This window comes from Eublepharis macularius, chromosome 4 (assembly GCF_028583425.1).
Source record: "Eublepharis macularius isolate TG4126 chromosome 4, MPM_Emac_v1.0, whole genome shotgun sequence".
Classification (NCBI taxonomy): Eukaryota; Metazoa; Chordata; class Lepidosauria; order Squamata; family Eublepharidae; genus Eublepharis; species Eublepharis macularius.
Genome location: NC_072793.1, coordinates 132,985,563 through 133,001,288, shown reverse-complemented (window position 1 = coordinate 133,001,288; position 15,726 = coordinate 132,985,563). Strand labels below are relative to the sequence as shown.

General features: G+C 39.6%; 1 protein-coding gene across 1 annotated transcript; it reads left to right on the top strand.

Annotated features, from left to right (window-relative positions):
• Positions 1-1,770: 1,770 nt before the first annotated feature.
• On the top strand, positions 1,771-12,392 carry LOC129327508 (histone-lysine N-methyltransferase SETMAR). The gene is made up of 2 exons (XM_054976236.1): positions 1,771-1,851; positions 10,852-12,392. The coding sequence occupies exons 1-2, from the start codon at positions 1,777-1,779 to the stop codon at positions 11,665-11,667; spliced, it is 891 nt and encodes a 296-aa protein (XP_054832211.1). The 5' UTR covers positions 1,771-1,776; the 3' UTR covers positions 11,668-12,392.
• The last annotated feature ends 3,334 nt before the right edge of the window (positions 12,393-15,726 follow it).

Here is a 15,726-nt window from a genome sequence, read left to right as displayed (position 1 = left end):
CAGATTGGAGGCAGTGTTGAGTTCTTTGATATATACTGTGAATACGATTGTGTGTCCTCAACTCCAGTATTATACCTGGGGTTACCCCTCTCATGAGTAAACATAAGGATATCCCTACCAAACACAACCATCCTTGTGATCTTTGGCATTCTGTTTGCTTCTAAATTGAGAATTGCCCAGCTCTGCCATACAGCTAATGAACATGGCCTTTAAAAGAGGCCCAGGCTGTCAGCCCTATAGCTGTGCTATATTTCACAGTAGAGGTACCACACAGAAGTTCATAAAATGAGCTATTAAGTATTTCCAGTTACCTTGTAAGTTATAAAAATAATTAATAGAGCTGAAAAGATGCCTGGGACCGGCTTGTATGTCTGAAATTAACAGTCAGCAATAATTCATCTTGGAAAATAGACCGAGTATTCTCTCCTCATAGCTACAATGGGAAAGAGAAGAGGGAACTTTGACAGGTAATTACTGAAGCATGAAAATCAAGCAAAGCAATCATTTTCAGTCATTCTTCAGCCCTTACCCTCTCTACCATTACCTCCTGTTTCATTCTTCCATGGAATTTGCGTAGAAAATCACTTTTTTAAAATCCCTGCATAATGACTACGCATTCTGTATCCAAATAAAGATATCTGAGGTCATACCTTGAAAAGAGAGAAAGTTTTAAACCAACTAAAAGACTGACTCAGATTAATTCATCGAGATTAGGTGAGTCCATGCAGGGTGCGTCTATTAGTGGCAAGTAATGGGCATTAAACAAATAGTGATACCACAAAAAACAGTGGGATGTGTTAAAGACAGTGGAGAACAATATTTTAGAAATAAAAACATGGAAATGTCAGGCTTTTATTAACTCTGTCCCAACCAAAATACTCCCAGAACACCACGAAACAGGCAGGAATGGGCACTAAATAAATGCTAGTACCACAAAAAACAGTGGGAAGCATTAAAGGCACTGGAAAACAATATTTTAGAAATGAAAACACTGAACGAATATGTTTTTACGAACCCTTTCCCTGCCAAAATGCTCCTGGAAATCCCCAGAACAGGTCAAAATGGGCATTAAAGAAATGCCTAGTACCATTTTTAAAAAAGCATCGAGAACACCCTAGAACAATATTTTTGGAATGTAAGTATTGAAATGGAATGCTTTTATTAACCTTTTCCAGAACACCACAGAACAAGCCGGAATAGGTACTAAATAAAGGGAAGGGGTAAAAGCCGGAACGGGCATTAAACGAATAGTGGTACCACAAAGAACTGTGGGATGTGCCGTCAGCCAAAAGCTCCATCAGGTAGTATCAGAAACTGGCGATATACGATATGGTTTTGCTGTGCACAGACTAATGCCATGATCATCTAAAGCGATTTCATATCTGAACCACTGTGATGTAGCGGTTAGAGTATTAGCCTCAGAAGGCAATGGCAAACAACCTGTGTTTCTCAAAGGCCCATGGCTGGGGTCACCATAAATCGGTTGTGACTTGATGGCACATATGTAGGACTAAAACTCATGTTCATATGTTAACGGGGGGAGGGGCATGAAGAAGGTGAACCGCAAGGTACGTAAACGATCTTTTCGCCTCTTTCCTCTCCCAGGTTGATACCAAGGAAATACGCCTACTGTTCCTTTAAGAGCTCAAGAGGTTTTTCTCATAAGCGTCTTCGGCTGCCATTCAATTTCGTTTGGCCACTCATTGTCCAGGAGCCAATCCCAGAAGGGGAGGGCGGGACAGGATGTGGGACTGCGCTGTCGTGCTTCGAGGCGTGATGGATGCGAGCCGAGGGCTGGAGAACTTGCCTGTGAGTGTTTGGCCGCGGCTGGAGGAGCCTCCAGGATTCCAGGTGACAGCAGGAATTTGTCAGTCAGACTGACCCAGAGACTCTGGCGGGGAGCAGTACTGGACGGAGGGAATCCACAGGGCAAAACGCGTCTCGGGGCTCCTGAACTGGCCCTGGTCATGATGTTTGGGAAGTGTAGTCCTTTGCGAAAACTAAAAGTATCGCTAATCGAGAGTTGTGGACTCTCGTGAAACTACAAGTCCCAGAATTCTTGGGAGACATTATTTTGCGCCTGAAGCGTACATAAAGCTGAGTGTTTGTTTTATTCCAGTCGTTGGCGTGTATGTTTGTCGGTGCAGTGGTGGACCCAAGTTCAAATCCCTATTAAGTCCTGTAACGTTAGTCTGTGACGATGCACTTGGGCTTCCTTCTCCCCCAAACGTCAGAAACTTGGGACAATTTCACTGCAATACCGCACTCCCTTGTTTTTCACGGGGTGTTTGCACGTGTCACAAACATCCACATGTGTCATCTTACATCGTTTTCACAATACTGATTCTCTTCCCAGTTGTGGTTTAACTTTAGCCAGTGTGGTATAAAGATTAGAGTGTCAGACTAGGATCTGGGAGACCAAGGTTCGAATCGTGCAAGTTTACTGCCTAACCTTGATCTAGTCACTTTAAGCCTAACTTCGCAGATTCGTTGTGAGAATAAAATGGTCACCACTGGGAAGGTGGCATATAAATGAAGTAAAATAAGGTTTCATTTTTCTGTTTCATAAAACATGAGAAACATGAGCTTCCTGTTGTATTAAAGGGATCAGCAAAAAAATACAAAACCCAGAATAAAGTGGAGATGTAAACAACACTTATTTTGAGAGGAAGGTAATAAGTGATGATTTATCTGTGGCAGGCACAACTCATCAGAATATGAAGCTTGGAGTCTCAAAAGCCATTTTGTTGTTGTGGTTAGAGTGTCGGTCTAGGATTTGGGGGACCCACGTTTGAATCCCCATTTTGCCCTAGAAAGGTTGCTGGGTGTCCTTGCGCCAGTAACACATTCTCAGCCAAATGTACTTCACAGGGTTGTTGTGAGGATAAAGTGGAGGAGAGGATAACAATATAAATGATTTTTTGGCCCCCATGAATTAAATAAACAGAATCGGCCAAGCAGAGTCTGGATAATCATTTTTTATTAATTTTATGTCATTTATACCTCACCATTGTCTCCAATGAGAACCCAAAGTAACTTATGTCATTCTCTTCACTTCCATTTTTTCCTCACAACAAACTCTACAAGATAGTTTAGGTTAAAAGTGTGTGATTGGCCCAAGGTCACCCTACAAGCTTCCATGGCAGAGTGGGGAATCAAACCTGGACTGCCCACATTCTAGTCCATCAGTCTACCCACTACACCATACTAGCTGTCATAGATGTTGCAGTGCCAAAAAATGAAGGGACTTGGACACCACGCTGGCCCAGATTATCACCAGAACCCACCTACCCTCCACGCTATCTTCAATGAAAGCTGAGGTTTTCTGTCAGGCAGGCATGACTCTTCAGACAATACAGCTATGTATCTCATTCTTGGCCAAAAGCTTCAGGATGATCATGGGAATTGCACCTTAAGAGGCTCAGAACCGCCTGGCCTACATTAGGTCCAGAAATCTACCCCACATGGTATTTGCAATGGAACCTAAGGTGTATTGGTTAGAGTGCTGGACTAGGATCTTGGAGACTCAAGTTTGAATCCCTGCTCTGCCATAGAGGTTTGCTGGGTGACCTTGGGCCAGTCATACATTCTCAGCCTCATTGGGTCCACACTGAGGAGAAACATAGGGTATGACATTTGTTATAAATCTAATTTTGGCTACAGTTTACAGAAAACTTGCTGTTGCTTCATTCAGTATTGCAATTGCTTCATTCAGTATTGCAATAACTCTTCAGGCTGGAGGCAGAACTGCTCAGCCAGTATTCAAACTCCCATTAAATATGTCAACTGGGCACATCTCTAATATAAAATATAGCATAACAACTTTGTTGGGGCCTTAACAAAGAGCCAGTATCCAAGTAATATTCTTGGGGATCAGAAAGGGAGAACCCGAATGTTTCATTTTTGACAGCAATGATGTGCCATTTTACAAGGACAGGAAAATTCCGTAGGAAGAAAATGGTAATTCAGATTAATAGATTCAAACTGTAAAGACTTTATTCCTGTCTTAAGTCCTATATTAATATTATTTACAGGAATGACAAATACCTATGTCAGAAACAAAACTGCAACCTTCCAGGAAGAATTTGGGGGTAGGGGTAGGTATGGTATGCAAAACTGGTACAGCCATCGTCACATTGGGGCAAAGCTCTAGGATTTGCCTGGCTGAATTCAGCTGGGGCTAGAAGTGACATTGTGCACCAAACCAACAAAAGTACACCCCATCCCAGCTTCAGAAGTTCCAGTAGGGATTGGGGTAGTCAGCAAGAGGTCTTCTGCTATAGGAGATATCCCCTTCTCCCTCCAGCCCCAAGAGCTACTATACATGTTGAAAAGGATGTCACAGGAGTAACCAATATATAGCAGAATTTCGATCATCCAGGTTCCTGTGACTCGTGACATCCATGTTTGAAGAAGCTACCTGACCATATGAGAGTTATTTCTTTTTATTATTATTTTTTTATAATAAATTTTTATTGGATGGGTCAATATATAGTCAAATTAAAATACAAATATAATCCATTTCAATTCCCATGAATATATTTCCCCACCCCCTCCCTTCCCCCCCTTTTTGATGTTGACTTCCAACAGCATTCCAAACCCCCATTATTAGTAACACATTATTTCCATACTAAAATTGTTCTTATCTTGTTATTAGTAAAGATCTTAACTATATCTTATCTTACTTAGTATCATTAAAACCCCTCAAAAGACCATAATTGTCCCTTAACATCCCATTTCTTTTCCATATATTTTTCAACTTTTTCCAAAAATGCTTTTGGATCTTGATCCTTAAAGTTTCTTGTTAGTTTGTCCATTTCAGCCATGTACAACAATTTCCTTGTCCATTCTTCAATTTCAGGTATCTCTTCTCTCTTCCAGTACTGAGCATATATTATTCTAGCTGCTGTTATCATGTAATATAACAATATCTTATCATTTATGTTAACATCTTCCAAATGCAAAGATAGTAACATTTCTGGATTTCTAGCAAGATTATAGCGAAGTATCAAAGACATCTCAGGATATATTTTGGTCCAAAAGTCTCTAGCCTTACGACAAGTCCACCACATATGAAATAGAGAACCTTCATGCTCCTTACATTTCCAACACTTATTAGATAGCTGTTTATTGGCTATGTCTAATTTTTTCGGTGTTAAATACCATCTATATAACATTTTATAGCCATTCTCTCTAATACTGGTACATGTTGATATTTTTAAGGTATTTTTCCATAGTTGTTCCCATGCTTCCATCGTTATTTCATTATTACAATTTATAGCCCACTTTACCATTTGTACCTTGACTGTTTCATCTTCTGTAAACCACTTCAATAACAATTTGTACATTTTAGAAATTGCTTTACTATTATCTCCCAACAATAGTTCTTCAAATTCTGAATTCTTGGTTCTAAAACCTGTCTTTCTTTGGTCTGAGTCAAATAAGTCTTTAATTTGTCTATATTGTAACCAACCATATTTGAATGGCAACTCCTCATTTGGTTTGAGTTTCACCTCCTTATCTGCTACTTCTGTTAGGTCCTTGAGGGTACGCCATTCTCTTCCTTTGTATTCTAGGTTTGGGTTGACCACCTCAGCTGGTATAATCCACAGTGGTTCCTTCTGATCTATATAAATTTTTTGTACTTTAGCCAAGTCAACAGTAAATTTCTTCTCAAATAGTGGTGCTGAAACATTGCATCCATTTTATACTTATCGTACCACATATATGCATGCCATCCAAATAGTTTATTATAACCTTCCAAAGTTAGTAATTTATGATTGGTTAACGACACCCATTCTTTTAACCAGACTAGACATATTGCTTCGTGGTAAAGTCGAAGATCAGGTAACTGCATTCCACCTCCTTCCTTAGCATCACAATGTACTTTCATCTTTACTCTTGGTTTCTTTCCTGCCCACACAAATTCCGATATCTTCTTCTGCCATTTTTCAATTTTTTTGTCTTTTATAATTGGTATTGTTTGCATTAGGAACATAATTCTAGGCAACACATTCATTTTGACTGTGGCAATCCGACCGAACCACGATAAGTTTAATTTATTCCATTTTATCATATCTCTTTCAATTTGTGTCCAGAGCTTTTCATAATTGTTCTTAAATAAATCAATATTTTTAGCTGTCAGCTCTATTCCCAAATATTTAGTCTTGTGTACCACTTCACAGTTTGTTAATTCACTCAGTTCCTGTTGCTTCTTCTTGGTCATATTCTTGGTTATTATTTTTGACTTCTTTTTGTTTATATAAAAGCCTGCCAAATCTCCAAATTCCTTAATTTTATCAAGTAATCTTGGCAAAGTTTGTAGTGGATCTTCTGCTATAAACATCACATCATCTGCAAACGCTCTTAACTTATAAGAAGATCCCTGTATTTTTATTCCTTTTATATTATCATCTTCTCTGATCTGCCTTAGTAATATTTCTAGGATCATCACAAATAACAACTGTGATAGTGGACATCCTTGTCTTGTACCTTTTCTTATTTCAAACTTCTCTGTCAGGTCGTCGTTGACACAGATTGTTGCTTTTTGTTCCTTATATATTGTTTTTACTGCTTCTATAAATTCTTTACCTAGGTCCATCTTTTCCATTAATGCGAACATAAAGTCCCAGTTCAAGTTGTCAAAGGCCTTCTCTGCATCTGCAAAGAAAAGGCCAACTTCTTTGTCTGATCGCTTGTCAAAATATTCAATGGCATTTATAACCACTCTCAGGTTGTCTTTTAGGTAGGAATCCAGCCTGGTCCTCTCCTATAAAGTCCATTAGCCATATTTTAAGTCTGTCTGCTAGTATTCTTGCCATTATTTTATAGTCACTATTTATAAGCAAAATTGGTCTGTAATTTTTCACATCTGTCAAGTCTAGTAATTCTTTCGGGATCACATATGAGAGTTACTTCTTGTCCTGTTCTTGCATTCTGTGAATTGCTTTCATTTTCCTTTCACTATTACACTTCTCAAAAGTTTTCCCTCAAGATATCTGGAATATATTAAGTTAACCTTGCGATTTTTATTTATTTATTTTTATTTACATCTTTCTCACTGAAATTGAAGGTGGATTGCAGTGTGTAATTACAGTCTATTTCAAAGACAGTTCAATAAACAATGTAATTGGGTATATAAATGCAAATATGAAAAGCTTTAAAAGTAGCAGGAATCTAATACAGTCGAAGAAATGCTAAACAAAGCATAAGCAATTCTGAAAGCTGTGTAGGTTGAATAGTGGTATACTTAGCTGTGAACCAATGCCACAGTGGAAGAAGCAGACCTCTTTGATGCCAGTTTGAGCCACTAATGTATGCTTTACATCACAGTCAAAATTTTAGATTATTGGCAGTGCAATCCTATACAGAGTTACACCCTTCTAGTCCATTAAAGTCAGTGTGCTTAGAAGGGTGTAAAGCTGTTTAGGGCTACATTGTACCAATAGCTTTTGTCAGTGCATCCTGAAAATAACAGGTAGAAGTCCAACTAATAAAGGTTTGCTCACTGATGTTGAATTTCTACCTTTTGTTCAGATATTAAAGTAATTGCCTCCAGACAGTAAGTTAGCACTATAGCCTAAACTGTACTTTTCGGTATGTTCCATTAGAGGTCACTCTTGTCTCTGGCAAAGTGTTTTGTTGCTTGAACGATAATATTCTTTGGAAAAGATAGTTCCCTTGCAAATGCATGCATGGCTTTTGGTTGCTGTTAGAGAGGAGTTAATTTAATATTAGTTTAATATTGTTGATGGCATTTTTCTGCAAACCTTAATGCAGACTAGAAATCTCTCTTAAAATAAGAGAATCTTCCCTTGACTCGGCAGTGTATGAATGAACTGTGTAACACCTGTGGAGGTCTTACCACTTAAGTGGACTATTTCTACAAGAATGCAGGCAGAGTAAATGTTTTTTGGAGAAGTGTCCCAATTGAATTGGTTTGTCATTGTGATCTTAAGCTTTGTGACTTCCTTGGGTAGTGGAAGAAACAGAACAAGAGAATGGCCTGTTCAGTTTGTAGTCAGAAACACTACAGACCAGATCTGGCTGATGGGCTTCCAGCTGGACTGCACTTGTCCTTACAATGAACTGCATGACTCTTCAGTATTTCTTTGGAGACCTTGCTGTTATGGAGCTTCAGTTTCTTATTTAAATAAAGAATCAGAACCCTGTCCAAAAAGATCATCTGTTCCTTTTAAATTGGATTAAATTTGGAATACAGAGGGGAAAGGAACTGAAAAGCACAGATCCAAAGAAATATACTTGAAATTAAGCATTTCAGCTCCTTTCCAAAATCCCATCTACTTGTAGCTCGACTACTCCGTCTTTCCTCTGACTGGTACTGTCTTGTTATTGTGTCCATCCAAATCCAACACTTCAATTACTCTTGCCACACATCTATTGTTAAACGTTGATCAAAACTCATACTATAGCACAAAGGTATGTAACTAATTAAAATATAGTTTGACACTGCATCTTTTTAGGGGATCATTTAAAAAAACCTTGTGATCATCCCAAACTATTGATGCTACTCTGCATATAACACTTACCAAGGTGTAAGTTCCACTGACTTGCAGGTTTTGTTCCAAATAAACTTATCTGGGATAATGATGACAAACTTTTATTAAAATGGATGAAATACTACTAGAATGTCTCCCTGTAGATCAGCAAAGTATCTGGGAGAAATATCAGTTAAACCGCGAGGTCTAACACTATACTTTTCTATTTCACACATCCATCGTAAATGGTTTTGAGGACAGGCTTTGAAAAAAAGGAGCTTAGAAGCTTGAGGTTATTTGATTTTCTTTCATGTTTACTGCAGCTGTGATAACTTTAGAAATTGCCTAGTAATGTTATGATTGATTAATTAGCAGCGCTCTGTTAAAACAGTATGTAGGTTCTTAAGAACCATTTAGCATTTAGAGTAAATAGGAAGCTGCTTTTTTAATCTTTCACCATATGCTTCTGTCCTTGTTTCAATATGTACACAAAAACCAACTTTAAAAAGAGTCCAGTAGCACCTTTAAGACTAACCAATTTTATTGTAGCATAAGCTTTCGAGAATCAAGTTCTCTTCGTCAGATGCATGATACAGAGACTGGTCAAATATAGAAGAGGAGGGAGAGAAGGGGAGGGGAGAGAAAAGAGGCAATTGGGGGGGAAAGGGGAGGGTGCAACCAAAACATTCCTTTGCTAGTATATGTAAACATCTCCTTTTGGTGTGTGGATCAGTTGGCTTCAAAGGAGTTTGCCCTGTTAGTTTGTAGCAGCCAAAATGCTAGACCATCCAATTCCAATGCAGTATGTGCCTTCGATAACCACTGCTCTCCTTGCCAGATGCATCTGACAAAGAGATCTGTGGTCCCCAAAAGCCCACACCAGGTGCCACTGAGCTCCCCCAGTGGCACCTGGCGTGGGCTTTCGGGGACCACAGATCTCTTTGTCAGATGCATCTGGCAAGGAGAGCAGTGGTTATCGAAGGCACATACTGCATTGGAATTGGATGGTCTAGCATTTTGGCTGCTACAAACTAACAGGGCAAACTCCTTTGAAGCCAACTGATCCACACACCAAAAGGAGATGTTTACATATACTAGCAAAGGAATGTTTTGGTTGCACCCTCCCCTTTCCCCCCCAATTGCCTCTTTTCTCTCCCCTCCCCTTCTCTCCCTCCTCTTCTATATTTGACCAGTCTCTGTATCATGCATCTGATGAAGAGAACTTGATTCTTGAAAGCTTATGCTACAATAAAATTGGTTAGTCTTAAAGGTGCTACTGGACTCTTTTTGATTTTGCTACCACAGACTAACACGGCTAACTCCTCTGCATCTAAAATCCAACTTTGTTTAACATTTTTCTTCAGTTCTTAAAGGATGCATTTCTCAAAAATATGCTGAATCATGAAGGGTCACTTTAGATGAAATTAGAAGTGTGAGATTTGTGAGGGCTGGCAAGACAATTTTATCCTTGCTTTGACTAATGAGCAGCCTTAAAAGAATTAAATTACTGCATACTCTGCCAATTCCATGTGGACTAGCACCTGCATTGTAAAAATAGGTCCCTAAAGAAATCAAAGGAACAAATAAAAGAAAAGCAAAAAACAAAATCAACTGCACTGTCTTTCCCTGTATAACTATTTTGCTTAAGAAAAAGATTGCTATTGGTACGTAAATATGAGCATGAATTTGTATCCTCGGTTTGACCTTCCCCCAGAACAGTGAGCAAATCAGATAAAACCAGGAAAGAAGAAAGCCTACAAGATATAAACTTTAAAAAGTAAAGCACTTGTGATATTGAAATCAAAGTATACTGAATACATAAATAAAAATAAGAATATTTATTAATATAACAATGTTAAATCATCTTAATAAGCAAGGGCTCGGGCTGAAGGAAAGTGCTGGGGGGAAAAGCACCTGAAAATCACAAAAGTTCATGATACGTTCTAAGAAGAATGTGCGTTAGGTGGCTAGTTGTTTAAACTGTTTCAAAATATCATCCTGAGCCAAATGAATGGCTTACAACATTCACCCTTCTTCTCCTTTATATCTTCACAACAACCTTGTGCATTACGTTAGGCTGAGAGTATTACACTGGCCCAGGAACATCCAGCAGGCTTCCATGGCTGAGTGGCCATTTAAACTTTGGTCTCTCAGATACTAGTCCACCATTCTAACCACTACACTGTATAGGTTCTGTGAAATTTAAGCACTCCATTGGTTGATAATTCAGCAAGTTTGTTGTTGATAACAACAAACAAAGTTTGCTGCTTTGTAATAGCATAAAATGGGGTCACTTGCCTGCATGGAGCAGATGATTGGTTATTACAATGTTTTGCTCATATTTCTTTTACAGTACAGTCCAGACCATGTGGCTGCTGCAGGATGTGGACCAGACCCCTCTGAAATCTCCATTCCTGGATGCAGCTGCCAGTCTGCCTCCTGCCTGCCTTCCATTTGTTCATGTCTTCCTTATGGAGAAAACTATAAGAATTCATGCATCAACTTCGAATGGAGTGAACTAGATTATTCAAAGCCTATTTTTGAATGCAATACTATGTGCCATTGCGGAGAGTCGTGCCAAAACCGGGTGATTCAACGGGGCTTACAAGTCAGACTGGAAGTCTTTAAGACAGCCAAGAAAGGATGGGGACTTCGCACTCTCGATTTCATACCCAAAGGAAGATTTGTGTGTGAATACGCTGGTGAAATCCTAGATTTCAGAGAAGCATGTCAGAGGGTACAGACGCAGTCACCAACTGATTCAAATTACATAATAGCCATAAGAGAACACTTGTGTGATGGACAGATCATGGAGACGTTTGTTGATCCCACACACACAGGTAACGTTGGTCGGTTCCTGAACCACTCCTGTGAGCCGAACCTCGTAATGGTTCCTGTCCGCATAGACTCAGTGGTGCCAAAGTTGGCACTTTTTGCTGATCGTCATATCTGTGCAGAAGAAGAACTTTCGTACGATTATTCTGGAAGACATCATAATTACATGCCAGACTTGCAGAGAGATCAGGAAAAGCTACATGGGGAGGAACTGAAAAAAAAGCCCTGTTATTGTGGGGGCAAAACATGTACAGGTTTCTTGCCTTATGATGGTTCTTTATTCTATGGACAAGACATTGCAAGCGGCACAGAAGAAACACTAGGAAAGACCTAGGTGGCTTCCATTTTCATTCCAAAAACTCTTATGCTGTGATCTAGCATGGAAGAGCAGCATGTGGAGACAACCTTCCACACCTGTAGCTGAAAGCACCTCAGGTAGGCATCACTATCCATGCTGCAACAATAACTCATTGAACTGCATGGATGATCTGTGTTATGTAGAGGCACCAGTTGTATGTGGCTGGTTGCTGGGTCAGGGACTTTGTCCGGAGCAACTTTGTCTTTAATGGAACTCCAAAAGATGTTACACCCACATAAATGGCTTTCATACCCTGACCTTAAACTCATCTTCCAGGAAGCAAAGCCAGATTTCACAGAAGCTTATCTTTATATGAGTAGAGCCAGCATCACAGGCACAGAAACAACAAGATTTCTGAAGTAAATGACTAAAATTCTAATAAACAAAGGAAGGGTAACTTGGACAGATTGCCCAATTAGCGCCTTATGACCAAGCCTCCTCAGCAGAGACTCAGTCGATCTAAAAGGTTTTTTTATAATATATTATCTGTGTGCGTTATCAAACACTGTCATCTCATGCATCCTTTTTTGAAAATTACTTTGTTCTTCCTCTCCCAGCTAAAGTTCATCCAACAACCACTGATGTTTCTAGTGTCCGATCTGTCGAGGGGTTGGAGGCAGTGTTTTTCCTGGCTTTAGAAGCCCTTTTACTAACTTTTCTATACAGTTGGATGTAGAGATGAGATGGCTGTGTCCTGCAGCCTCTCCTCAGACCGTGATACCTCCCCCGCCAATTACATTCCCTGCACTGGTTCCTTGTATTTTGCCTAAATGGATGACTTCAGATACTGAGAATCAAGGCCTTAACTCTACACCTATATCACATCAGACCACTGATCTATCTAGCACCGTGTTGCCCTGGCAGATTACCAGGGATCATTAACAGTACAATCCTAAGCAGAGTTGCACCCTTCTAAGTCCATTAACTTCAGTAGACTTAGAAGGGCGCAACTCTGTGTAGGATGACACTGTAAGTCATTTTAAAACTGAAGTGCCAAGAGTCTGGATGTTATTGCTGCATGGTTGGCTGGTGGGAGTATGATGACTTTGCAGGAAGAGATCAGTTTTGGCTCTGCCGGGAGGACTGGTCTTCTAATGCTTGGGAAATGTTGCTTATGAGTTGTTGCACCTGCTTAAAGTTGAGAAAAGCCAGGGAAAACCAGGCAATTCCTTTAGTTTTACAATCAACAGCCTTTACTACCATAGATAGAAAATACCTCTTCTACATCTGGTTCTCGTTTTGTCTATGAAAGGATTTGAGTGGCTCTGTTTGGGGGTGGGGGTGGGGGTGGAATAGGGAAATGACATTGGATTTCAGATAACAACTTAGGGCAATTAGCCTAATTATTGGTTACAGATCTCTTGTATAAATGAACCATTGAGTCTGAACAGAGCACAGATCAGTGTTCACTCTTCAGTTCTTACAGTCTGGTCAACAACTTCAAAAAAATCTACTAAGGACATGATTCAGTTCTTCTCTGTGGGTGCCAGGCAGCACTGGAGAGCAACTGTATACCTAGTACCCATGCTAGCATAGCCTGGGGCAGAGGTGCCGCCCCAGTAGGGTGGCCTTCCAGTCCTTGTCCAAACTCTGTCCCATGGGACAAATAGGAAAGGGGAAATGGTTCCTTGGAATTACTCCACCAGATGCTTCACTAATGAGTTAGGGACCATAGACATCATCACTATATTGCCTTACCTATTATCTGCTGATTTAAATATGTATTCCTATGTACTCCCTGTTGTCTAATGTTAGTCCTAGAATTGATTATGTTCTGCTTCAATATTTTTTCTGCTCTGTATTGGATTCTTGCTAATACTATGGCCGTTTCCCCACGGTCTAAAAATAGCGCAAGACTCACGGAAGGATGCTGGCTTCCTCACGCGATTTTTGATGCCATCCGTTTACAAAACACCACAAATCACGTTTGTGGCGTTTCGTAAACGGATGGCGTCAAAAATCACGAGGAAGCCGGCAGCCTTCCATGAGTCTTGCGCTATTTATAGACTGTGGGGAAACAACCTATGTCTTTTAAACTTGTATCTATTTACCCTATGGCATTGTTTATTAAATGTCCTTGATACTATATTGAAATGTACTTGATACTGATTGTGCTAATCTCATACTGTGTAATCTGCCTTGAGTCTCAGTGAGAAAGGTGGACTATAAATGACATAAATTAATCTCAGTGGCATTTTTACATAAGGATGCTGAATATAACATTCCTTGTTTAGTTTCTTGGTCTGAGAATACATCATGATAAAAAACCCCAAAATGAGCAGGTTTGATTCTCGCTTTGTAATTGGCTAAGAAATCAGCTCAGAAACTGATCCTATCACATAAATGTGACGAGACACAATTTTAAATAACTCAGTTCTTTTCCAGAATGAAATTCTATCTTCATCGTTTTTGTGACCTGGAACTCGCCAGTGCTGTAATTTGTCATTTATGTGCCATGCATTGCGGTTCCAAATAAACTCAGAACTTCTATACCATCTGGAAGGCTTTTGTACATATAGCAGCTACGAAAGGCTAACATGGCTTTTGTCCATCTGATTTTGTACATTAATGGATTTGCACTTTCCCCCTTTGTTTATATTTTGTGTCACAAAAGCTTAGTTAACAAAATGAAGATTCAGCCTTGCCTACACATGAGTCTTCTATTTGGGCGTGGGGCTGTGGCTCAGTGGCAGAGCAGCAGCTTTGGATGCAGAAGGTCCCGGGTTCAATTTCTGCATCTCCAGTTAAAAGAATTAGATAGGAAATACCCTGAAGAGCTGATGATAGTCAGTATAGACAACACTAACCTTGATAGGCCAGTGGTCTGACTTCCAGTAATAGCTCCGCACACATTTATGTCCATGTGCTTAACCTCCTAGGCTAATTCCAGAGGCAGGGCATAACCATCATCACACATCAAACTACACTGTTACTGTAATGGGCTAGTAACTAGATATGGGTGGGAGGAAAACTTGCATTTTCTGAGCAACTTGCTGTTCAGGTTTCATATGGGAAAATACAACTTGCCTACAACAGTAATAACGCTGTTATTGAAGGGAGGTCTAGGTGATGTTTTAAGCTTACTAAGAACTTTGCATCCCAATCACAAAAATACCTTAGTGTTAAATGGCTTGGATTTCTGAACTCAAAACCCAGTTAATAAATAATAATCAAATGAACAAGGAAGTCATTTTCTTTAGCAATAAAACAGTGGAAATGCTCTCTTCCTTCATGGGTGTTGCTGTTATTCCCAGCCTGCTTGTGACAAGTTTATTTTACTCATTACTCTCTTCATTGGCACGGCAATTTTGGGAAAACCACCGGTCACAGTTGACTGATGAAAGTGTTGGCTAATCTTATCATAGCAGGGCTGCTAATGTTGCCTTTTCAGGCGCCATTGGAGTTGCTGTGATTCCCTGCCCTGTGAAGTGTTTCCCTTCCATTTTATGTTTTACACGTCTCTATTGTTTTTCTTTATCAAGCTGGGTACCATTACTTCAGGCAATAGCTGCTTTTGGGGAGGGACCATTTCCTTCTTTGAAAAGGAATGTTGATTTATATTGTAACTCTTTGTAAAGGGATGCAATTTTTTTCACGAATTTGTGAAAAGCTATCTGCACATGTGGTTTACAACATTGTTAAAGTAATTCATCATTATTTGTGTTCTTAGATTTGGACATCTAAAACTGTTATTACCCGTGTGCGTTATGGACCAACAAGATTTTCAGGGTATAAGCTTTCAAGAGTGAATCCTCCTTTTGTCAGATATAAGTAGGAATGGAGACCCCCCAAGCCTTCATATCCCACTTAGAAGGTAGGAGTGTAGCAAAGAAGGGCATCAGGATGCAAAGTTACAATGGAAGAAGTTGTATTTAACAGACATTGCACAGGACCTCCTGTAAGATCAAGCACCAACTTTTTATTTCCAATCATTCTTGATGTGTACAAAAGTTAGAAGGCAAAAGGGTTTGTGTGATGCAGTCATTACAGTCCAGTTTGAAAATGTGATATGATTTGATTAAAGAATATCATTAT

What these genes read in the sequence shown, in the direction of transcription:
- LOC129327508 (XM_054976236.1), top strand. Translation starts at nt 1,777, where the DNA reads ATGGATGCGAGCCGAGGGCTGGAGAACTTGCCTGTGAGTGTTTGGCCG. An exon ending in AGGAGCCTCCAGGATTCCAG is followed by an intron (nt 1,852 to 10,851) that starts GTGACAGCAGGA and finishes TTTCTTTTACAG; the next exon opens with TACAGTCCAGACCATGTGGC.